Source organism: Lepidochelys kempii, chromosome 6, assembly GCF_965140265.1.
Source record: "Lepidochelys kempii isolate rLepKem1 chromosome 6, rLepKem1.hap2, whole genome shotgun sequence".
Lineage (NCBI taxonomy): Eukaryota > Metazoa > Chordata > Testudines > Cheloniidae > Lepidochelys > Lepidochelys kempii.
Window position 1 is genome coordinate 91,602,236 of NC_133261.1, and position 25,444 is coordinate 91,627,679.

Sequence of the window (25,444 nt, forward strand, 5' to 3'; positions counted from 1 at the left end):
CTGAGGTAAAGATGAACCCCAAAGTGACACCTGTTGGGAGTCCTGACCCTGGTTTACCGCAGAGCCCCATAATAAGGATAAATTCCAGGGCAGTGCCTGACACATGAGGAGCTTGGTCCGACATTGTGAAGGTTAATAATTTGTACATTAAATGTGTTTCTGGTTCCAGCACTGAAGTGAGATAATGTCTGAAGGACAGAGCATTCTTCCCTGACCCAGGTCTCTTCACTCCTGCATGGAGGAGGGAGAGTGCAGATAAATGGTTTGGTGTATAAAGGGCAGAGACCTTTCCTTTCCCAACTACAAGTATTGGCAGATCACACATATTTATTTGGAAACCTTGATGCTGCCGACGCTGTTTAAAGAAAACATATCCCACAACACACTGATAATCATTAAAGGAGTGTGAAACCTTGATAGTGACGATGAACCTTCAAAGTCTGATTAGCATGAATTACTGGGGTGTTTTGTTTGTTGGGAGGCAGAGTGGACAGTTGTGTGATCCTGGATAAGTCCCTTTCCTCCCTGTGCTTCTCCTTCATTGTCTGTAAAATGGGGGTAGTGATACTAGCTGACCCTCTCAACGGAGGACTGTGAAGATACTGAGGTCTATAGAAATGCTCACTGTTGTTACAGTGGAAGCTAAAAGTTTACAGCAAAACTAATAGGTTTGTTGTGATGATCCTTCTGTGACTGGGGTGCGGAAGGTCAACACTTCATAAGGTTCCTTGCACTGGGAGAAGACACTATCTGATGATGATGATAAATGCATCTCTCTATAACAAGGAAGTTGCCCTAGCTTGAATGCCCCCTCGTTTCCATATTTTTCATAGCTCCTGCTTCTTCTTCCACTGTGAGGATGGGTTTGTGGATGCTCCGTTGGTGATGGTAAAGCATGAATAACTGGGGTTGGGTAGGAAGGAGGTGCATTTTTCATTGCTTCTACCATTCTGGTTAATTTGATGCTGCTAAGTCACATTCAAATGCTTCAGGCTTCAGAAGAGATTTGGAAATGTGTCAGGCAAGTGTGAGAATTGCTTCACGTGCTGCTCTGCAGCTCTCTTTCTGCAGCTCCTAGAAAGCCTTGTGTGTGCTTGGTCGAGTCTGTCACTACCTGGAAAATTTTTTATAGCTTGAAAACAAGATAATGCAGAAATTTAGTGCAACACTGAAGTGAGTAACCACTTCTGCCCCATACAGGGGAGTGTGCGTAAATAACCTCTCTCTGGGAACTGGCAAGAGTTGGGCTGTCCCCAAGCACTCTTTTATGATGTCATGGGGGGGTGAAGAGCACTGGCACACAAAGCTGAAGGAGCGGGAATTGAGCCTTGGTTGCAACACCGCTGCACGCAATGAAATGTGGATAAAAGAGCAGCTTTCGTAGGCAGCCACAAACATGCTGAGTGCACTTTGATTCCCCCTTTATTAGACAAGAGCTCAGGTGTTTGGATCAAAACAGCTGATTTCTCTCTGTTCCTTGAGGAGGGCATTTTAGGCTGGTATCACTATTAGTCCCAGATACTTGTGAGTACTTGGTCTACTGCTGTAAGTCTGATCTGCTATAAGGGTAAGAGCATCTCAGCCCTTTCCAGAAGGGGTTGCTATGGAATGTGTTATAGCCATAGTCAAGCTCCCCTTTCTGGGACCTACCAGGCTGCTGCATTTGGATCCCAACACACTGGGCCCATGCACGTTTAAGCCTCCCTTGGTCTAGGTAGGCTCCAGCACTGTGTCTTTCCTCATCTTAATTAATTAGCCTCTTACATACATACTGAGAACATGAAAAGGGAGAATATGTGTGTGTGTATATATATATATATCATCTTACTATATGTTCTATTCTATGCATCCGATGAAGTGGGCTGTAGCCCACGAAAGCTTATGCTCAAATAAATTTGTTAGTCTCTAAGCCCTGGTCTACACTAGGTCTTTAGATCGAATTTAGCAGTGTTAAATCGATTTAACCTTGCACCTGTCCACACGACGAAGCCCTTTTTTTCAACTTAAAGAGCTCTTAAAATCGATTTCCTTACTCCACCCCCGACAAGGGGATTAGCGCTCAAATCGGCCTTGCCAGGTCGAATTTGGGGTACTGTGGACACAATTAGACGGTATTGGCCTCCGGGAGCTATCCCAGAGTGCTCTATTGTGACTGTTCTGGACAGCACTTTCAACTCAGATGCACTGGCCAGGTAGACAGGAAAAGGCCCACAAACTTTTGAATTTCAATTTCCTGTTTGCATGGTCACCTGCAGCTTGCCATGCTGGCCAGAGTTCATCAGCAGAGGTGACCATGATGGAGTCCCAGAATCGCAAAAGAGCTCCAGCATGGACTGAACGGGAGGTACGGGATCTGATCGCTGTATGGGGAGAGGAATCCGTGCTATCAGAACTCAGTTCCAGTTTTCAAAATGCCAAAACATTTGTCAAAATCTCCCAGGGCATGAAGGACAGAGGCCCTAACAGGGACCCGAAGCAATGCCGTGTGAAACTTAAGGAGCTGAGGCAAGCCTACCAGAAAACCAGAAAGGCAAACGGCCGCTCCAAGTCAGAGCCCCAAACATGCCGCTTCTATGATGAGCTGCATGCCATTTTAGGGGGTTCAGCCACCACTACCCCAGCCGTGTTGTTTGACTCCCTCAATGGAGATGGAGGCAACACAGAAGCAGGTTTTGGGGAGGAGGAAGATGGTAGCTCACAGCAAGCAAGCGGAGAAACTGATTTTCCCGACAGCCAGGAACTGTTTCTCACCCTGGACCTGGAGCCAGTACCCCCCGAACCCACCCAAGGCTGCCCTCCGGACCCGGCAGGCGGAGAAGGGACCTCTGGTGAGTGTACCTTTTAAAATACTATACATGGTTTAAAAGCAAGCATGTTTAATGATTAATTTCCCCTGGCATTTGCGGCTCTCCTGGATGTATTCCCAAAGCCTTTGCAGAAGGTTTCTGGGGAGGGCAGCCTTATTCCATCCACCATGGTAGGACACTTTACCACACCACGCCAGTAGCACGTACTCAGGAATCATTGTAGAACAAAGCATTGCAGTGTATGTTTGCTGGCGTTCAAACAACATCCGTTCTTTATCTCTCTGTGTTATCCTCAGGAGAGTGATATCATTCATGGTCACCTGATTGAAATAGGGTGCTTTTCTTAAGGGGACATTCAGAGGTGCCCACTCCTGCTGGGCTGTTTGCCTATGGCTGAACAGAAATGTTCCCCGCTGTTAGCCACAGGGAGGGGTGAGGGGCTAGCGACGTGGTGGGGGGAGGCAAAATGCGACCTTGGAACAAAAGCACATGTGCTGTGTATGTAATGTTAACAGCAAGGTTTACCGTGAAAGAGTGTAGCCATTGTACTAGAAAATGAGTCTTTTTAAATACCACTTTTTTTTTTTTCTTCTCCACCAGCTGCATGTGTTTCAAGGATCACAGGATCTTCTCCTTCCCCGAGGCTAGTGAAGATTAGAAAGCGAAAAAAACACACTCGTGATGAAATGTTCTCTGTGCTCATGCTGTCCTCCCACACTGGCAGAGCACAGACGAATGCGTGGAGGCAGACTATATCAGAGTGCAGGAAAGCACAAAATGACTGGGAGGAGAGGTGGTGGGCTGAAGAGAGGGTGAAGCTGAAAGGTGGCGGCAGCGTGATGAGAGGAGGCAGGATTCAATGCTGAGGCTGCTGGAGGATCAAACCAATATGCTCCAGTGTATGGCTGAGCTGCAGGAAAGGCAGCAGGAGCACAGACCGCTGCTACAGCCCCTGTGTAACCAACCGCCCTCCTCCCCACGTTCCATAGTCTTCTCACCCAGACGCCCAAGAACGCGGTGGGGGGCTTCTGGCCATTCCACCCCAGAGGATTGCCCAAGCAATAGAAGGCTGGCATTCAATAAGTTTTAAAGTGCTGTGTGGCCTTGTCCTTTCCTCCTCCACACCCCCCTGGGCAACCTTGATCATTATCCCCCTATTTGTGTGATGAATGAATAAAGAATGCATGAATGTGAAGCAACAATGACTTTATTGCCTCTGCAAGTGGTGATAGAAGGGAGGAGGGGAGGGTAGTTAGCTTAAAGGGAAGTAGAGTGAACCAAGGGGTGGGGTGTTTCATCAAGGAGAAACAAACAGAACTTTCACACTGTAGCCTGTCCAGTCATGAAACTGGTTTTCAAAGCTTCTCTGATGCACACCGCATCCTCCTGTGCTCTTCTAACTGCCCTGGTGTCTGGCTGTGCGAAACCAGCAGCCAGGCAATTTGCCTCAACCTCCCACCCCGCCATAAACTTCTCCCCCTTACTCTCACAGATATTGTGGAGCGCACAGCAAGCAGTAATAACAGTGGGAATACTGGTTTCGCTGAGGTCTAACCGAGTCAGTAAACTACACCAGTGCGCTTTTAAACGTCCAAATGCACATTCTACCACCATTCTGCACTTGCTCAGCCTGTAGTTGAACAGCTCCTGACTACTGTCCAGGCTGCCTGTGTACGGCTTCATGAGCCATGGCATTAAGGGGTAGGCTGAGTCCCCAAGGATACATATAGGCATTTCAACATCCCCAACAGTTATTTTCTGGTCTGGGAATAAAGTCCCTTCCTGCAGCTTTTGAAACAGACCCAAGTTCCTGAAGATGCGAGCGTCATGTACCTTTCCTGGCCATCCCACATTGATGTCAGTGAAACGTCCCTTGTGATCCACCAGTGCTTGCAGCACTATTGAAAAGTACCCCTTGCGGTTTATGTGCTCGCCGGCTTGGTGCTCCGGTGCCAAGATAGGGGTATGGGTTCCGTCTATGGCCCCACCACCGTTAGGGAATCCTATTGCAGCAAAGCCATCCACTATGACCTGTACATTTCCCAGGGTCACTACCCTTGATATCAGCAGATCTTTGATTGCGTTGGCTACTTGCATCACAGCAGCCCCCACAGTAGATTTGCCCACTCCAAATTGATTCCCAACTGACCAGTAGCTGTCTGGCATTGCAAGCTTCCACAGGGCTATTGCCACTCGCTTCTCAACTGTGAGGGCTGCTCTCATCTTGGTATTCTTGCACCTCAGGGCAGGGGAAAGCAAGTCACAAAGTTCCATGAAAGTGCCCTTACGCATGCAAAAGTTTTGCAACCACTGGGAATTGTCCCAGACCTGCAACACTATGTGGTCCCACCAGTCTGTGCTTGTTTCCCAAGCCCAGAATCGGCATTCCACTGCATGAACCTGCCCCATTAGCACCATGATGCCCACATTGCCAGGGCCTGTGCTTTGAGATGCCCACATTGCCAGGGCCTGTGTCCATGTCCTCATCACTCACGTCACCGCGCTGATGTCACCTACTCACCCAGTATCGCTTTGCCAGGTTCTGGTGCTGCATATACTGTTGGATAATGCGCGTGGTGTTTAATGTACTCCTAATTGCCAAAGTGATCTGAGCGGGCTCCATGCTTGCCGTGGTATGGCGTCTGCACAGAAAAAAGGCACGGAACGATCCTCTGCCATTGCCCTGACAGAGGGAGGGGCAACTGACAACATGGCTTACAGGGAATTAAAATCAACAAAGGGGGTGGCTTTGTGAGAAACTGAATGGCCCCCTCAAGGATAGAACTCAAAACTGGGATTAGCAGGCCGTTGATTTCACGGAGGGAGGGAGGAGAAAATGAATACAAAACAAATCTGGTCTATTTCTTGTTTTGAGCCACTTCATCTATCTTTATACATCTTGCTGGCAGCAGACTGTGCAGTACGACCGCTAGCCATCATCATCTCCTGGGTGCTCAGCAGAAGACTACTAGCCATCATCTTCTGCTAGCTGGAGTTTAAAAGACAGTGCACTGCCAGTCGGACTCAATCGCCACAAGGTGAAACAAGGGAAATGACCTGGCTGAGTCACTCCCATGTTTGCCCAGGCGCCGGTTAAAAGAGCACCCAGGACTCCGTCGATGACTGCTACCAGTCATACTGCACTGTCTGCTGCTAAAAGGCAATAAAGTGCTGCTGTGTAGCAATGCAGTACCACGTCTGCCAGCACCCAGGAGACATACGGTGACTGTTAGCTGAGCGGGCTCCATGCTTGCCGTGGTATGGTGTCTGCACAGGTAACTCAAGGAAAAAGGCGCAAAACGATTGTCTGCCCTTGCTTTCACGGAGGGAGGGAGGGAACGGGGACCTGACGATACGTACCCAGAACCACCCGCGACAATGTTTTAGCCCCATCAGGCACTGGGATTTCTACCCAGAATTCAAATGGGCAGCGGAGACTGCGGGAACTGTGGGATAGCCACCCACAGTGCAACGCTCTGGAAGTCGACAGTTGCCTCGGTACTGTGGACACACTCCGCCGACTACATACACTTAGAGCATTTGTGTGGGGACACACACAATCAACTGTATAAAAACGCTTTCTACAAAACCGACTTCTATAAATTTGACCTAATTTCATAGTGTAGACATACCCTAAGGTGCCACAAGTACTCCTGTTCTTTTTGTCTTGGCCTCTCTGGCACACTTCCTGGGCACAGCCTTTCTGTTCCCATTTCTGTGAAAGGGTCTCTCGCCTAGAGTGACCATCTTTTCAAAAAGCAAAAGCGAGACACATGCAGGAGCGCTGCACGCCTTTCTCCTCCTCTGCCCCCTGGCCAGGCCAGAAACTGGAGCTTGACAGTGGTAAGAGCTGCCCAGGGAGCCCAGACCACTGTGGGGAGTCCTGGACCCCCCACCTACCTAGACAGGGTGCCCAAGAGCAGCCCCCAGTCTGTGTCCCTGATCTCTCCCCCCCCCCCCCGCCCCAGAGATCAGTCTCATACCAGGTGATCTGTTGCTTAGTTACCAGCCTGGCTGGGCAGAATCAGTTTTTTTGGTTTGGCCATATTTATTGTACCGCCTATATAGACCTGTTCAAATGTCAGATTCTTAATATTCAGCACATCCGGCCGTGCAGGTGCCACTCCTGTCTCCTTTGTACATGGAGTATGAAGCAAGAACACAGTACAGGTAACCTGAAAGGTTTAAGCACACAGAGAATTCATTTGCTGAAACAGAATTTGTAAATTGTGCGTCGTCAGTTTCCCCAAATTGTCACAAGGTGAAAAAGGAAATGCCACCCTCTCCCTCTGAGCCTGGCAAATTGGCAACTTATGAGACCGTGTATGCCATGGGGCTGCATACCATTTTCATGGTGATGTCAATGCCACCAATAAAGTGACTCCAAGGTCACAGGTGCTGTGCTTGTTGGACAATGACTATAGCCAGGCTCAGATGCCTCTACTCACAGCCTTTCAAAGTAGGACATCTCAGAATAGGGGCAGGTGCTCAGCAAACACATCTTTGGATTTAGGATGTTATTGGTCTTAAGGATTTCAAACCCTTTGTGTGGCTTTTGATGCTCTCTTTCCTCTTGGGCTTAAACTTCTTAGACTGACTTGAGCCAGTGGAGAAGTTGACAGAGTTAGCAAGGCAGCTGGGGTTGGTTAGTGTCACTCCTACAAGTGTGGGGGCCAGTAGGGTACAGTTTCACACTGGTTATTTGTTGTGGATTCTGCTAAAATAGTAGTTAGTTTCTATTTTATTTTGATTGTTGGATGACTGAGTAGGGGATTTTTGGTTCGAAGACCAAGTTGGACGGGCCCTGGCCAGCCTCTGACTATGCAAAGGCAGGCCACATCTTGGAGCTGAGTCCCTTGATGGTGGTCCTAGCCTGAGGATTGAGGGGGAGGTTCCCCTCACTCTCCATCTAATTCTATCTCTCTCCTGATCTCTCTGCTCAGCTTGGAATTGCAGTGGGCTTTGTTCTCCCTCCCGTTCTGGTTCCCAACTTGGAGGACACACAACAGCTGGCCTACCACATCAGCATCATGTTTTTCATCACTGCAGCTGTGGCAACAGTGCTCTTCATCCTCGTCATCATTGGTAAGGAGGTGAATGTAAATGTGTGGGAGGGATGAAGCTGAGAGGACCAGATTGTGTTTATGGGTCTCTCTATCAGGGAGGGCATGTGACAGCCCACTAGGGGCGATCTGGGGCAGTGCCCCAGCATAGCACCTGCTTCTGTTCACATACAGGGTCACTTCTTCAGCTGGTTAAAGCTGAACCTAAGAAGGGCAGAGGTGATGCCAGTGGGCGGAGCAAAGCACTTTGCACCATGGCTGCTAACTCTTCAGTCTCCTTTGAAGGCACACACCCTCAATTGGTCAGTTTGTTCAAAAGTTAGGAATTTTCTTAGATTCCTCACTAAAACACTTAGCATCTGCAAGCTTTCTAATCTCTCAGTTGGCGAGGAGACTATGTCCCATCCTGGTAGATGATGCCCTGGCCTCAGTTATTCACACCTTCACTTCTCAGGTGGACTACAGCAATGCGATATACCTGGGTATGAAGTCTTCAGTACCTAGGAAACTCCAACTAATACAGAACACTGCAGAATGTCTCCTCAGCAGCACAAGCCAACATGAGCAAACCTGTCCTCTAGTCTCCCATGGAATTTCAGATCAAATTCAAGATCTTGGTCCTTATCTTGGAGGCACTGCATTGCCTGGGTCTAGCATATCTAAAAGATCACAAAGTTCTGAGATGAAGACTGTGGTTGACGGCTCTGCTCCTCTGGTACAATGTAACTCTCTACATTAAGGGTCTTATCTGACCAGGAGACAGAGCTTTATTGGGGGGCTAGTCTGAGACTGTGGAGTGAACTCCCCCAAGAATTAAGGACCATAGAATCATAGAAATATAGGGCTGGAAGGAACCTTGAGAGGTCATTTCATCCATCCTGCCGCTTTGAGGGAGGATTAAGTATACTTAGGCCACGCCTAATGGGTGTTTGTCTAATCTGTTCTTAAAAACCTCCAATGGGGGGAATTCCACCACCTCCCTTGGAAGCCTGTACCAGAACTTAACTACCCTTATAGTTGAAAAGTTTTTTTTTCCTAATATCTAACCTAAATCTCCCTTGCTTCCGATTGGCTTGTTGTCCTGCTGTTCTCAGTGGATGAGGAAGAACAACTGGCCACCCTCATCTTTATAACAGCCCTTAACATATTTGAAGACTGTTAGCAGTCCACCAGACCATCTCAAACCTCCCCAGCCTTCCACTCTAAGTACAAAGCATACTTCTTCAACCAGTCTTCTCTAATATATATACAGAGCAACATGTATATTTTATAAAACAACAACAAGCAAGCCCTAAAGTCCTACCAAAACAAAACACTCCATTGCACATGTTTCTTCTCATGGGGAGAGGATAAGAGAAAGTGAAAGTGAGTGAGGGTTGGGGAGAGCGAGTGACAAAGGGATGGGGGATGGAGTGAGTGGAGGCAGGGCCTCAGAGAAGGGACAGGGCAGGGGCGGGGCCTTGGGGCAGGGCAAGGGTGTTTGGGTTTGTGCGATTAGACTGTTGGCAACCCAATGCTGAGCACCGAACAGCTATAAAATTTCAACTGACAGGCAACGACTTTCCCAGCTGCTTCCTCTGAGGGTAGGGGCTAGTAGTGCTGGAGTTTCCTTTATCTTAGATTTCAGAGCACCAGGGAGGTGTGTGTTTTTATAAACCTTGGTTTCCCTGCCTCACCCCACAACATCTCCCCGACTCTCTGGGCCCAGATTCTCTGAGGCCCTATTGTTGACAGGTCCATTCTGTTTGTTTCCAGTGTTCCGAGAGAAGCCCCCGTTTCCCCCAAGCCGGGCCCAGGCCTTGATCCAGTTGAAGCCACCTGAGGAATATTCCTACGTGCAGTCCATCGTCAGGCTGCTCCGCAATACCAATTTTGTCCTGCTGATAGTCGCTTATGGTAAGGTCCAGTCTCGGCTCTGCTAAGTGACAGGTGAAGGCGGAGATCTTCCTGCTACTGTGTGTGCCAGAATGGGTCCTCCCTTGACAATGCTGACCAGTATCTGGCCTGCTAGCAGGAGAAAAATCTTCCTTGCTCACAGTCCCTCCCCCAGGCAGATCTGGAGCAAGTCATTATCTGGAATAACCTGCTCAGTTATAATATGGGTGAAGAGCTGCTAAACGCTTGGCAAGTGCGTGGCCTCCAAGAGACCCCATGGAATCAGCAGGGGGGAAGGGGTTGTGGAGGGACTAGAGTGAGTATGGACATAGCTTGTGGTCTTCAGGAAACCCCCACCCCCAAGAAGCCAGAGGGAGGGAGTTTGTTAAGGTCCCCTCTACTTGTGTTTATCCTGCTAAGTCTGCTGCTCACTTCTCCCTCTGCAGCACTCTCAGAAATGGGCCCCTTGATTTGTTTGCATGGGTATGGTGGGGGCCTGAGGTGGTTCTGCTTTTGACACTATAATTTTGTCATCTGATGAAGCAGTTCCCCTAGTAAGAAGGGGAGGATGACTTTGCTATGGTCTATTGGCTGTGCTCAGTGCCTCTAGTGACCCACCCAAGCGGTGAACAGCAGCCTCTGTACCCCAGTAGGATGTATTCTAGCCAGCTGCAGGGAACTCTAGGAAGTTGTTCTGTGTGTGAATGTGTCACACTTGGTTCTAGGTGTGACAAGGTTTCTGGCATAGGCTGGCTCTGTTCTCAGTGCCTGGCAACAGAAAGCTCCTTGTTGGAGAAGCCCCTCAGGAGAAGGGAATAATGGGATACACAGTACATAGGGAAAGCTTCTGGTTGCGGTGTGGAGCACAGTCAGGGATTTCCAGCCCCCTCACAGGTTTTTCTGCCAACACAAGTAGCTAATGGAACATCTGAGTTATTAACAAGGGCTGGGGACAGTGTGATGTTCGCTTTGGAGCTGCAAAAGGCCTACTAGGTCATTTAGTCCTTTCTCCCTGGGGAGTGCAGTAGAGCTTTCTAGAAGTGACCCTCAGATGTCCCAGGTTACTCCTGCCATTTCCCAGATCACTTAGTCCTGTACTGCAACTTCTCTTCCCCTCTCCCATCCGGCTGCCCCCGAGCTTCGTATCGAGGAGCTGGAGACAGTCCCAGGATTGTTCTGTGTCTGATGCCTTCTGAGAAAATCAGATACAGACGTTGGCTGAAAGTCTGTCCTTGATGTGCCCATCAAACTGTGTGGGTGTAAGTGTGAAGGGGAAGGGATCAGTTACTAGTTAGAGTGACCCAGTACTGGTGATGAGAAGGGCCTCTCAGTGTGAAGAGTTTCTTTAGAATCTGTTCTTCCTTGTATAATTTCTCCTTTTAGAGCAGGGGTTGGCAAACTTTTTGGCCTGAGGGCCATATCTGGGTATGGAAACTGTATGGGAGGCCATGAATGCTCACAAAATTGGGGGTTGGGGTGCAGGAGGGGATGAGGGCTCTGGCTGGGGGTGCAGGCTCTGTGATGGGTCCAGAAATGAGGAGTTCAGTGTGCGGGAAGGGCCTCCGGGCTGGAGCAGGGTGTTGGAGGGTGTGTGTGTGTGTGTGTGTGTGTGTGTGTGGGGGGGGTTAGGGGTGCAGGTTCTGGGGTGGGGGCTGAGGATGAGGGTTTGAGGTGCAAGAGGGTGCTCCTGGCTGGGACCAAGGGGTTCGGAGGGCAGGAGGGGGATCAGGGCCGGGGCAGGGGCTTGGGAGGGAGTCAGGGGTGCAAGCTCTGGGTGGTGCTTACCTCAAGCAGCTCCCAGAAGTAGCGGCATGTCCCTCACTCCGGCACGGCTAGGCAGCTCTGTACGCTGCCCTGTCTGCAGGCGCCACCCCTGCAGCTCCTATTGGCTGTAGTTCTTGGCCAATGGGAGCCGTGGGGGCAGCGCTTGGGGTGGGGGCAGCATGCGGAGCCCCTTGACTGCCCCTACGTGTAGGAGCCAGAGCAGGGCATACTACTGCTTCCAGGAGCTGCGCAGAGCCACGGTACACACAGAGCAGGCAAGCCCGACCCCCGCTCCCTGACTGGAGTGGAGCAAACCTTGGATCCTGCTCCCTAGCAGGAGCTCGAGGGCCAGATTAAAATGTTGGCAGGCTGTAGTTTGCCCACCCCTGCTCTAGAGTCACTGGGGGATTTGAAAAGGCTGTTTAGTGACTTTGACACTTCAAAGTCTCTTCCTCCTGGCTTGTGTTTTTTTTCTCCTCTGCTCACTTGGTTCTGCCCGACTCACCCTTGACTTTCAGTTCCCTAACAATAAAGATAAAGCGACTGAGACTTAAAGGGCCCAAAGCAATGAAGTGCTTTGTGCGTGTCTGAGGGCTTGTCTGCACTTACAGCACTGCATGGGTGCAGCTGCGCCACTGTAGCGCTTAATGAAGACCCTACCTACACTGATCAGAGAGTACTCCACCTCCCTGGGAGGCGGTAGCTATGTTGATGGGTGAAGCCCTCCTCTTAAGATAGTGCTGTCTACCCCGGGGTTAGGTTGGTATAAATGCATCGCTCATGTGTGTAGTGTGACAAAGCTCTGTCCTTGCCTCCGTGGGTCCTGCGTTTCCTGGCAGATTTCTCTAGCCTCAGAGGCTCACTGTGACCCTGTATGTAACCCTTCTTTCTCTCGGGCCAAGGGTCAGAGTCTGCTGAGACATTTTCATCATAAGCCAGCAAAGGAAATGAGGAGAAGTTATCCTTCCTTGCATAGGATCTGTTATCTCCCAGTCTCAGTGATTAATCAGGGGGCAAAGTTGCAGGGGGGAGGGAGCCTAGGCCCACCCTCTACTCTGGGCTCCAGCCCAGGGACCCTAATAGTATCAGCTATGGTAGCTGACCTTTTAGAAACATGACGTGTACAATTCCCTGGGCTACTTCCACCACAGCAGCCCTCACTTCCTCAAGCTCCACTTCACCCTTACCTCAGGGCCTCCTTCCTTGTAACTGATATGGTGTGTACTACTCAGCCTCTCCAACAGCATAACTAACTTCCTTGCTCCTGACATGCACACCCACCTGACTAACTGGGAGGCTTTTAACTAGTTTCAGCCAGCCCCTGATTGGCTTCTGGTGTCCCAATCAACCTAGCCTTCTCCCTGCCTTCTGGAAAGTTCTTAATTGGCCCCAGGTGTCTTAATTGACCTGGAGCAGCTGCCATTTCACTTATCCTGGTACCAGGGATTTGTTTAGCCTGGAGCTAATATATCTATCTCCCACTACTTTTCTATAGCCATCTGGCCTTGCCCCGTTACAGTAGATATTTCATAGGTTAACATGCATTGTTTGACATGCAGCTTTGAGTTGAAACAACGGTAGGTAGAGGACATGTGCTGACCTTTCATGCTCCTTCTTCCTATCCCTGAAGCTACAGCCAGTGAAGTGTCCCTTAGTAAACTCTGTGTTCCAGAGTGGGGGGTGAAGTGGGCCAACAGCCTCGTCAGATTCCTCTGTGCATTCCTTCCAGGGCCAAATCTTGTGAAGAGCAAGGTTCAGCACTCTGGGGTATGTTCCTGCTGCCGGCTCCCATTGCAGAGTTTTCCCTGGTGTCCCTCCTATCTTATCTCACCTGGAACTCACTCTTGCACTAGGTGTCTTTTGGAGTGAATGGGATGGGTGTTTCCTGTCCAGAGATCATGTCAGAAACTGATAACATGCTGATCCCCTCCTTTGCTGCTGTGCCTCTCAGGAGTTCATGCCGTTCAATCTGGCTCAGTCTCCCTTGCGGCTATGTGTGTCTGTCTACTGGATATATTCTACTCTAGTTAGATCCCTGTACCACACTCAGCACCATGACCTAGTTCAATGTGTTGGCAGAGGCTGGACATGGGGGAGATGTGAACTTCCCTCCAGCTGCTGCTGCTGCACCACTCAAGGCTTTTTGAGGTCAAAGCGCTTCATAAACGCTGGTGTGTGTGGGTGAGGGTGTCGCCACTCTACTGTTGGGGGAAACTGAAGCATGGGGAGAGGAAGTAACTTGCTGCAGGTTGCAGAGGAGGAGTCAGTGTCAGAGCTGGGATTAGAGCTCAGGAGTTCCTGTCTCCCCATCCTGTGCTCAGGCTACTATACTCCTCCTTTCTTCTGTACCCTGGGGTGCTTCCTGCTGTTCACTCAGGCTTTGAGAGAGAGAGAGAGGATGGGGGTGTGGGAATTTTGCACTTGACTGGGTTTTAAGGATTGCAGATGTCTCGACACAGGGACTTTAAACCTTGTTTATCCCGAGCACAGGGATGTGTGGTCTGTGACTGGTGGAACCTATGATCCCCACCCACTGTCACAGTGATCACTGAAGCCTTAAAGAGAAACCAGTTGCAAATGTGCATGACTTTCTGAGAAGAGGATTGAATTGACCATTATGGGTTTTGCCCACATGGGAAAGCTTTTTCAGCTTAATTTATGGTGAGAAATTAAATCAGTAGAGTAATACTGGTATGACCCCCTGTGTGGACACTTTTATTCTGGTGTAAGGGTGGCTTTTTTGGTGTAGCTTGTATCCCTTGGGAAGGGGTTTAAACTAAAGCAAAGCGACTTTTATAGTGGAATAAAGTGTCCACACAGGGGTAGGGTTATACTGGCATTACCATCTCTTTAAGACATCAGTAATCTTTATGTGTGACTGATCATATTTTCCCAAGTACACAAGCCCATAGTGGCTTGGGAAGGTGCTGTTACTGCTCAGCAAACTGCTTAGCTCCTACTCAGTTACTAGGACTTCTTGGCTGGAAGAGCCCACTTCTTCTGGCTATTGCTGTGGGGAGTGAGCGAGTTCCGCTTTGTGAGGAAGCCTCCAGCTGGGACATCTCTTCCAGCTCACACTAGGTCACTGGCCTTGGCACTGCAATGTTAATTGGATCTGAGCTCCTCAAGGGAGGCTCTGCCAGCCCAGCACTAATCTGGGTGTGAGGTTGGAATTCTCTCTTGGCTGGTTGGAGTAGGTGGTAAATGAGTTCAGTCAAGAATGAGTCTGGCTATGAGCAGCTTACTGACCCCAACATAGCCCAGGCCAGTCATTCTGCGGCTGTCATGCTAGGGCAGGAGATGGAGGTCAGGAGAGCTCATTTGTGAGCTGTGCCACCCAGTGGTTAGAGAAGAGTGATTGTACTAGAGGGAGGAGGTGCTGGGGCCTGGATCCACTGAACCCCCTATCAGCTCTAAAAAGTGTGCGACCTCCCTCCACTCAGATAAAAAGCAACTCTGAGACTGCAGGGTTTGGCCCGTTCACTGAGCTGAGATATAACTTGCCTTGGCTGGCCCAGCAGCCCCTCACCTTCCCTCCAAATGTAGCCCTTCTGCTAGCTGACATGGCGAAGGCAGCCAGTTGTTCTGCAGGCTCCCCAGCCCCGTTGTAAAACCCTGTGCTCACACTCTCAGTGCCTGATGCCTGGGTCTCTTCTGCATCTCAGGATTAGAACATCCACACTCAGTGGAGCCCTCTCTAGGTCCCCAACCTTTCTTCACCCAGCAGGAGAATGGCAGGCTGTGAATATGCTGTGTTTTTATCCACCTCTCAGGTTTGAACACTGGTTGCTTCTATGCCCTGTCCACTCTGCTGAACCGCATGGTGATCCAGAACTATCCAGTAAGTACCTGTGACATGCTCTCCTACAGCATTGCTGTCAAAAGAAAGTTTGTATAGGGCACAGTGCAACAGCACCTCCTGCTGAGAGAGACTGGTACTGGAGCTACGGTGCATTTCCTCTGCATCAACCAGCGCTCCTATCCCTGTTCCTTGCACCATCTTCTGCTGGAAGAGAATTGGGCTGGTGAGCTCCACCAAGGGCTATGCCCCTATACCATAATCAGTTGGGCTTTCTTCTGGTAACTCACCCAATCACTGCTTGTGCCCTATTCCCTACAGCAGCAGTTCTCAATCTTTTTCTTTCTGAGCACCCCCTCCAATATGCTACAGAAATTTCAGGGCATGAGGGGTGGGGGGGTGTCTGGGCTTCAGCCACTGGGCCAAGCGGGAGGAGCTCGGAGTTCTTCCCTGAGGGGCACCAGGGCTCGGACTCTGGCCCCCGGGCAGGCCTCAGGCATAGGCATAGTTTGACTTCTGTTTTGGGGAGGGCGGAACCTGGCGGAGCTTGGGCCAGCTCTGCACAGTGGGGTCTGGGGAGGGAGCACCAACTCTACCCCCTGACTCACCTCAGCAGGCCACCCAGGATTGCAGGGGGGTGCACCCAAAAATTATAACTCAAAGGGGGTGGGGTTTCAGCTCAAAAAGTTTGAAACTGCTCAGGGTGCGGGTTGGGGATAGCTAGTAGCTGTGTGCAGAGAGGGGTGTAGCTGAAGGTGCAGGCAGAGGGGCAGCTAGGGGCTGTGTGGTTGCTGCTCCCTGAAGGCTGTGCTGGTCCTGGAGCTGGGTCCCCCCGACAGGGCCGCTCTTACCAGCTGCAGGAGTAATCAAAGGGTGCTGGGAGCTGAGGAGCAGCCGCAGCCCCGGGCACTATCAGCAGCAGGAGATGGGGGAGTGCCAGGGCCAACTGTTTCATGGCACCAGCCAGAGCAGCAGCAGCTGCCCTGCACTGCCCGTCTCCAGCTTCCCGCCTCCGACCTGGCCAGGAGCAGGGGGGAGAGAAGAAGGTGGGAGTGTGGAGCCGCTCCCAGGGCTGCCCCAGTCTGGTTATGGAACTGCAGTTTGGCGGGGCAAAGCCCCTCATGCCCCCCCCAAACTGCACCCATGGGTTATGGGCTTTGCCTTGTGGGGCACCAGGGCTCAGGCTCGCAAACTCCCTGAAATCGGCTCGTGGACCCCCAGAAGGCCATGGACCACTGATTTGAGAACCGCTGCCCTACAGCACTACCAGCTGGGAGCCTCCTGACAGTCATTGCTCCTGCACCTTTCACTACTTTGCCTTCCCATGGAGGAGAGGGGAGTGCTCCATAGCTAGGGCTTCTGTAACTTTCCCTAAAGCACCTACTGCTGGGAAAGGCTAGGACTGGGATACCTGGGAGCATCTTTTCTCTGGGGTTACCCTACATTCCTAGTAAATCCTGAACAAGCTGACCCAAAAACCAGTACTGGACAGCAAGCTTTGAAAGGCCTTTAGTATCTCCTCCTCTGAGGCCCTTTCAGCCATCCATCCCTGCTTGCTGTTGGCCATTAACTAGTTCCTGTATTGATGTGTGTCTTCCCACAGGGGGAGGAGGTGAATGCTGGAAGAATTGGACTCACCATTGTAGTGTCTGGCATGGCTGGAGCTCTGCTTTCTGGCATCTGGTTGGATAAAACCAAAACCTACAAGTAAGTCCCTTGCACTCGTTTCTCCACAACTCCATCCTACTCTCTGCCACATGGAAGGCAAACCCCAGGGGAGGCAGCTCTGCCTTTCAATGGCTTGACAAGGTGGGTGAAGTAATATCTTTTATTGGACCGACTTCTGTTGGTAAGAGAGACAAACTTTCAAGCTTGTTACAGAGCTCTTCCTCAGGTCTGGGGCAGCCTGGTGGGGGAGAACAACTGAACAATCACCCTGCAGTAAAAGCAAGAATTTGGAGCAGCATATTAGCTCATTTGGGGAGTTTCCTGAGCCCAGGAGATAACAGCCACACTTTTTGGTTCTGGAGCTACTCATTCCTTCTTTGATGCACAAGGTACTGGAGCTACTTCTCCAGGATTCCTATGTGCCTCTGGTTTATTTCTGGTGTTCATAGAATCATAGAATCATAGAATATCAGGGTTGGAAGGGACCCCAGAAGGTCATCTAGTCCAACCCCCTGCTCAAAGCAGGACCAATTCCCAGTTAAATCATCCCAGCCAGGGCTTTGTCAAGCCTGACCTTAAAAACCTCTAAGGAAGGAGATTCTACCACCTCCCTAGGTAACGCATTCCAGTGTTTCACCACCCTCTTAGTGAAAAAGTTTTTCCTAATATCCAATCTAAACCTCCCCCACTGCAACTTGAGACCATTACTCCTCGTTCTGTCATCTGCTACCATTGAGAACAGTCTAGAGCCATCCTCTTTGGAACCCCCTTTCAGGTAGTTGAAAGCAGCTATCAAATCCCCCCTCATTCTTCTCTTCTGCAGGCTAAACAATCCCAGCTCCCTCAGCCTCTCCTCATAACTCATGTGTTCCAGTCCCCTAATCATTTTTGTTGCCCTTCGCTGGACTCTCTCCAATTTATCCACATCCTTCTTGAAGTGTGGGGCCCAAAACTGGACACAGTACTCCAGATGAGGCCTCACCAATGTCGAATGTGTTGTGTTTAGGGATTAATGGGTTTGGGTCTGGCCTATCATGAGGGTAGAGATTATTTGTGTGTGGACAGACAAACATCCGCTTCCACCAGATAAGAACTTACACAGAGTTGTCTTGTCAAGGGCTGTACAGAGGGAGCTGAAAGGAGGAGAGCTGCTTTTTGGGAGCTGGGGCAGGGCCAGAGCAACCTGCATAGGCACGAAAGGCTAGGGTTCGGGTATGAATTGTCAGTGTGTGGGAGATTTCTTTGGGGAAGGGTAGGTGGGAGAGCAGGGGTCTGGGGAGCCCCTCCTCCTTGGGAGAAAGGGGGTAAGTTGAGGGTGCATTTCTCTCAGGGAAACAGAGCGAGGCAGACTTCCATGTCTGATTTCTTTCTTGCTGTCTTGTCTTGTGTCTGGAAGCTGAGAGAGAGCAGTGTGGTGTTCTGCCCCTGCATGGCTCTGGTCAGGTTCCCAGTACCCTGGGAAGAAAGGGGTAGAAATGGCCCAGGGCTGCTTTGTCAAGGCTGAGATAGTTCCCAGCGTGGCAGGAACCATACAGTACCAGACCTGTTCTCTGCCTCACAAACCAGCATCTGAGAGTCTCTGTTCTAATTAGTGAAAGGTCCATTGAGTCCTGTGCCCAGAGGCACTTTGTGTGTGTGTGTGAGAGACACCTTATTGAAGGCAGAGTCTTATGGAGCGATGCATGTGGGGGTGGGAACTGGGGTCAGATTAGGGTTTGGTACTTATGGGGACACTTGGCAGAACGTGCTGCCATCTGCGAATGTACAGCTAAAGGTCCCTGTGTTGCCTGCAACTTTAGCCTGGGGGCTTTCCCAGGGGCCAGATCTTTCTTGGTGGGAGTCTCTGCTACCCTAGTTCACTCAATCTTTATGCAATGAGCCTTGACTGGCCTGATTACAGTGAGCCCCCGTATGCTAGCTAGGGATCTGGGTGATCAACTTCCCCGCACCAACTGGCTTTGTTAAGGTGGTGGTAACCTGCTTCCCTTGCAGGCCAGAGTAGACAGGGCTTTATTCTAATAGCAGGAGATGGGAAGAAGGCTGCTTCCATGATCTTTCCCTTCCAGGACCCACCACAGCATTTATTCTGGCTCTGGTAGCATGGCCTATCCACAGTAAGGGAAAACTTCCCAGGACCTTCTACCCCTGGGTGGGTATGTTTAGGGCCCACAGCTTGTTTGGGTATCCCCAGCTGTAGTTCCAGCCATCAGTACTGGCAGGTCCAGGGACCAAGTCTAGAGCAGAAACTGATCTTTTGGGCCAACCCTGAGATGGCAGATGAGGACTCATGGGGGTACTGGGGAGCAGGGAGAAAAGCTGGAGCAAATGATCACTAGATAGGCTGGCCAGTCACTTACTTCTGTTTCTGGATGCTGTGTGCAGCTGGGCTGGGTTAATGTGCATTTCTTTTGGCAGCTGTGGCTACTGTAACCCTATGGGTGGGAACACACGCTGTCACTAACTGCATTTTTGCTGCTCTGTAATTTGCAGCCCCTAACAACTCTGTCATGCTGGCAACATGGCCCAGACTGGCACAGCTATGGCATGTGACATTCCCGACTCTCCCAAATGGAGCTATATTGCTGCACAGAGATCACAGTGTAAGGGATTTGTGGTTGCACAGTAGGAGCTGGGAGTCCACTCTCAGCAGTGTGAAAATAATCCCCAGTTTGTTCGGAGGGCTGTCATGGGCAGAATGAGTGTGTTTTGTTAGTGCTGGGATTGCCAGCATGGGGTGGGCTAAATTAGTCTTCGGTGCAACCCTGCTGACTAACTTTAGGGAGATGGTAGGATAAACAGCCTAGTGTGAGGAGGGCACTGCCAGGAAATTGGGCTGGTTCAGGCTGTTCATAGGGGTTTCTGTAAAACAGCAAATATTAACAGAACCTTTCCACTGAGAATAAATTTAAAATTCTGAAAAAGCCTGTTGTTTAAATTACCAGTTCCAAGAGGTCAGATGCTATGGTGATGTGGTGTTGGGGGTGACACAGTGTCACGGACCCAAAGGCTGGGCTATGAGAATCAGGAAACAAAACTACCAAATCCTGTGTCACTTGCCAAGCTGAGAGAAAAGAGTTAACATCCCCCTCCCCTTATCAAAGTAGGGAAGGGCAGTACTCAAAGTTTATTTACCTTGAATTTGCATGAAAGACTAATGCCACTAGGTTGGCTTCCCTGTCTCCCTTAGCCAGGAATGGAATGGCCACGCATTCTCTCCTCCTGCCTGTCAGGAGGGTTTGTGAGTTAGCCCCAGGGTTTCAGAGCTGCTGTCTTTTTGTTTTTTGTTTTTGTTTTTTTTTTAAATCTGGGGTGCATATTTCATTCTGGAAAGCTCATGTTGTGCTCTCACTGAATGTGGTCTGTCAGCAATTAAAAGCTTTGGCAGCTTCTCTGAGTGCAGAGAGACCAGGCCAGCTCTCAAAATAACACATTTTGGCCTCTAGCTTGGTTCCAAGGGTGGGTCAGTGGGGTATATGTTCACTGTGTTGTGTGTAATTTCATCTCCAGTCAGATACAGTCTGTGGTGGAAACCAGAAACCTCCCTGCACCCTCAAGTTTCTGGTTGGGGAGACTTAGATAGTGGGAGGCCACTGGTTTACTCCTTGGGGAATTCTGCCCCCCTGTGTGTGCGCAAAATTCACAGATTTCTTTGCTACCCTGCAGAAAAATGACTTTCTAACAGGGAAGCAGAGGGAAGCTGCAAGAGTGGTCATGTGCCCCTCCCCAACAGTGGGATCGTGTGTTTCAGGTGCCTGGAGCAGCAGGGAGAGAGGTAGATCACTGCAGAGGTTGGGGGGCATTCAAATGCCCTGGGCCAGTGCTGGGTCAGACCCCCCCATGCCCAGCCAGAACCCGACACTCCTCCCCGCTGAGCCTTACCCCCTGCACCCAGCCCTCCTCAGCCCCACCTGGTGGCTTCTACCCTGTAGCAGGCTCAGCTACTAGTCCCAGTGCGGCGGGGGGTGGAGAAGAGTGCACTTCCCCCCCTGCACAGATTGACAAGGGCAGGGTCAGACCCACCCCCAGAAACCTTCCCGGGCTCCGCACCACCCCCTTCCCACTTCCTGACCCCATCGCTCTTCAGCTGCGGCGGGAGGGGTCACTATATTGGGAGCTGCATCCCTGTCTGTCCAACCCCAATGCATTCAGACTCCCCCATTCCCAGACCCCCCCTGCACCCAGCCCTACCTGCTGAGCCTCATCCCGCCTGCGTCCGGACCCTGCCAAGCCCCTGCCCCCTCATCCCTGCATCCGGACCTCCACCCCTGCACCCAGACCACCCCCTCACTCAGCCCCCTGCACTCAAACCCCCACCCCAATGAGCCTCACTCCCATGCACCTGCTCCACCCTGATGAGGCCTCTGCACCTGGGTCCCCACTCCACTGAGCCCCAACCAGCTGCACCTGGACTCCCATCTCACCAAGCCCCACTGTCCCTGCACCCAGACCCCCCCCCACTGATCCCCCCCACACCCAGACTCCACCTGCCGAGCCCCATTCCCCCACACTTTTAATTTTTAATCTAAAGTTAGGATTAACTGAATTATAAATGCTGTTTTGTTTTTAAATGCTCCTACTGACAGGGGTATTACTTGAATTTTATAAAACTAGTATAGCAAAATCCCAAATACTGAAAATGAAGGCCCTGATCCTGCAGATACTTAAGCAGGTGCGTAACTTGACTCACGTGAATAGTCCCATTGATTTTAATAATGGTTAGTGCTTACAGTTAAACATGCACATAAGTGTTTGTAGCACCAGGAGCTAAAATTATAATTTCAATTAAAAAAAAATCTCTTAGGGACATAAAATCTTTGTCTCGTCAAAACAAAATTGCTTCGGTGTTAGACTAAATAACTTTTCATTGTTTTCTGCATATTAAACCAAGATATTGTGAACTTTTTTATACATACCAGCCAAAACGTTCAAAACTAGGAGCCTAAAGTTCCAGAGCCTGTATTTAGGCACTTAAGTGACGCAGGAGCATAAGTCCCACTGACTTCAAAGTGTGCAAACCACGATGGTGTATAGCCTAGTCAAAGAATTTCACCTTTCTTGACTTGTGGCAGTTCAGTATATCAGGATGGGGTGTTGGTTGCAAATATAGGAAAGGCGATTTGCTTATCAGTTTTGTGTTTGAGCATGAGGTGTTCTTACAGTAAGGGTTTTGGTGAGGCCCTGGCTTGTTTTTTCAGCAAAGATTAGCATTTTAAATGTGAAGCTTTTTATTAGAAAAAATCTCTATGCAAAATGTGAAATTCTGCTAACAATGAGGATACTAGAGAAACCAGTACAGAGCATCTACTGTAGCAATTTTAAGCTGTAAAACGGGAAGAAGGTAAAGAACTAGCAACATGTGAATAAAAAATCTGATTTAAATTAAAAATAGAGTTTTTTAAATGTTTGTTTTGTAAATCCAAGTTTTTTATTAATGCTGATAGTTGTTTTACTTCCATCAGTTTTAGTTTGGATACAGAGTTTCAGTTGGATACAGAATTCACCTTCACTTCCTGTCCTAACTATTGTACTATGCTGCTCTGGGCTGCTAAACAGTTGCTAGGTAGGGGAAGTGGTCTCTGTGTATAGGCTGGAATCAGTTTCTAAAGCTCTTGCTGGAAAACATTAGTTAATAGCCTGTCCCTTGGCAATGGGGAATTCTCTGGTAGAGCCTAGGCTTATCCCTCGTCTTCCAGGTTGCCTCAATTTCTTTCTCTACAGAAGAGATGTTCTTCCCAAACAAGGGAATCTTCCATTTGGTCTTGCACCATTGGGATACAGGGGAGTCAGGACTCCTGGGTTCCATTCTTGGTTCTGCCACTGACCTACTGAGTGACCTTGGGCCGAGTCCCTTTCCTCTCTGTTGCCTCAGTTTTCCCTGTTGGTGTGAGAGAGAGGTTTTTCCTCCTTTTCCTCCCAGGGAGGTGGAGGGTTGTGAAGCTTCCCTTGCTAGCATGTGTAAAGTGCATTAAGATCCTTGGATGGGAAGGGCTAGAGAAGAGTATTGAATGAAAGCTAAAAAGGCCTGTTCCTGACTGTGCCTTGTCTTGCAGGCAGACGACGCTGGCGGTTTACATCATGTCTCTGGGGGGCTTGGTGGCCTATACCTTCACCCTGAGCCTAGGCCACCTCTGGGTGGTCTTTGTGACCGCAGGCATGCTGGGGTAAGTTCACATGCAGTCTGCTTTCCCGAGAATTTATTCTCCCTCCCGTGTGGGAGCTGACCCTAGGAAGGAATAGAGACTGCCTAATTTAGCCCAGGCTTTTTGTTGCCTCCCACATTAATCTGGAAACACCCTTTCCCTCTGGCCCCTGCAGTGGCATAGAAGGGAAGGCAGAGGTGTCACAGTCCAGAAGCTGCAGAGGCCAGGGTGGGGCAGGCTCTATATGGAAGAAGGATAAGGTGTTGTATTCTCCCCAAGTCTCTCCTGGATCCTCTGACTGGGAGAGCTGAAGGACGTGCGCAGCAGCCCCTACTACTTCTCCCTGTCCCAGCTGGCTCTGAACACTCTGCCAGGCTGGATACCTCTGAGCATGGTGAAATGTTTGTCAGGAAGCAGGTGGGACTGTGGCCTTCCAGACCTTGGAGAGAAGGAATGAGAACCATGGTCATAGCTAGGTTTCTAAAATAGTCTTCGGCTGGGCGGCATCCCATCTAAGTCACTTCCAGGCTTTTACTTTCCAAGCTAGCATTAACATTCTGACTCCGATGCCACTGGCTGACCCCACTTCCTGGCAGCAATAGGTGGCTCCCTGCCCCCCGCGTGCCTCTCTTCTCCCTGCCCCTTCAGGCCTGGCCTTCTGCACTGCGGCTGCAGGCACAAATATTTGTGGGTTGGGACTAGAGTTCCGACCATGGCCGTGTGGTCAGTGAATCCGGTGGCTGGAGGGACAGCATGATGATGGGGGATCAGTCCTGTGCAGTCACTGAATTAGGAGGAAATAGGGATCAGAGCCACATAGTCCTTTCCCTGCTTCTCCCTCCACCAGCTGCTGACTGTTGTTTTTCTGTGTACCGCTGTGCAGGTTCTTCATGACAGGGTACCTACCGCTGGGTTTTGAGTTTGCGGCAGAGTTAACATACCCAGAGTCAGAAGGAACGTCTTCAGGCCTCCTTAATGTATCGGCACAGGTATGTTCTCCCCTGCACCTCGCCCAGCACTGCTAGAATGCCCTGCTAGGCCCAAGAGGATTCCTGTTCCACAGGGGTACAGTTCGGACCATTGGTCAATCCACTGCACTATCCTGCTCTATCACAGAGAGCATCTGATGCTCCAGAGAGAGGCCATGCTTCAGCCCCAGGCCTTTGCTTTCTTGTTTTATTGCTGTCAAAACTGGAATTTAATCTTCAGCTTCAGTGGCTTCTCACCCCCTCCCTTGCCCCAGAAAGTTCTTCAGGATGCTGAAGCTCCTTGCCCCTCTGCACTGTCACTGCCAGCAGTTTAGGATCCCCCTCTCCTTGGGTGACAGGGGATTCCAGCCAGCAGGCTCTGTTGTCCTCCCCCTAGCCAGAAGGAGGCACGTCATCCAAATTCAGCCCTTGTTTGTAACCCAGCTTCAGCTGAATGGACAAACGGCTGCAAGTCTGGGGTTCTAAGTCCTTATTAGACCTGGCAAGCTCTTCAGTAAGCTGCCTTTCCCTGGTGAATCAGGGGCAAAGGGTGGGGGGAGGAGAGGCTGAGGGATGGTGGCCAGGCAAGGACAGTACAGTAGCTCCATTCCATTCCTTACTTTTGTGTTAAAGGTTTTCGGGATCATTTTCACCGTTGCCCAAGGGAAGATCATCGATCACTTTGGGACGCAGGCGGGAAACCTCTTTCTTTGCTCCTTCCTACTCCTGGGGACTTTCATAACTGGTAAACCAGCTCCCGCAGAGATTCCTCACCTGACTGTGACCCGTGGGACTCGACACATGGAGTGAAGGCAGCTCCCGCACTGCAGCGCCTGCAGGGCTGCTCCAGCTGAGCAAGCTCCAGAACAGCAGCACCCTGCTGATGCTTCCTTGTTGTGGCAGCTGGTCTGCGTCACTGGCTGAAGGTTCCAGTTGTGTGAGCTTCCCCAGTGCTGTCCCCATCCATGTCCCCATCCATGCTCCTGGCTCGGGACTCAGCCAGATGAGGCTCCCTCATGGCTGGGCCAGGGCCTCCATCTGCTGCCTGACTGCTGTAGAAGTCCTATCTTCCTCATTCAGAACAGTGGATCCCCTGCTGGCCCCCCAGTGTCTCCTTGAACCCTATGCTGCCCCTGTGTAACCCCGAGTTCTGTGAGACTTGCTTGTGTCCTCTGTTGTGTCCTTATGGGTCTCCTCTTCCCTCTACCTCTCAGTGTTCATTAAGGCCGATCTCCGGAGACAGCAGGCCAATCTGGATGGTGAACAGACAGTGAGTAAATCCCCTTTGACCTCTGGCTCTGTCCCTATTAGCTTAGGGTGACCCCTGCTCTGTCCCCTACCCACCTGTTGGAATCTCTGT

General features: G+C 50.4%; 1 protein-coding gene across 11 annotated transcripts in view; it reads left to right on the forward strand.

Moving 5' to 3' along the window:
* The window catches only part of FLVCR2 (FLVCR choline and putative heme transporter 2), a 66,310-nt gene that overhangs the window by 27,218 nt on the left and 13,648 nt on the right, over positions 1 to 25,444 (forward strand). For 10 of the 11 annotated variants that reach the window (XR_012159501.1, XR_012159496.1, XR_012159498.1 and 7 more), the window contains exons 2-9: positions 7,751 to 7,892; positions 9,626 to 9,766; positions 15,283 to 15,350; positions 16,912 to 17,015; positions 23,027 to 23,137; positions 24,000 to 24,105; positions 24,718 to 24,829; positions 25,299 to 25,354. Coding sequence is in view for 5 of the 11 variants with exons in the window: in XM_073349228.1 (XP_073205329.1) it covers positions 7,751 to 7,892; positions 9,626 to 9,766; positions 15,283 to 15,350; positions 16,912 to 17,015; positions 23,027 to 23,137; positions 24,000 to 24,105; positions 24,718 to 24,829; positions 25,299 to 25,354 (840 nt within the window). In the remaining 6 variants the exon portion in view is untranslated. Of the gene's footprint in view, positions 1 to 1,575; positions 2,829 to 7,750; positions 7,893 to 9,625; positions 9,767 to 15,282; positions 15,351 to 16,911; positions 17,016 to 23,026; positions 23,138 to 23,999; positions 24,106 to 24,717; positions 24,830 to 25,298; positions 25,355 to 25,444 lie in introns of those variants that run through there. The other variant, XM_073349231.1, reaches the window with a different exon arrangement.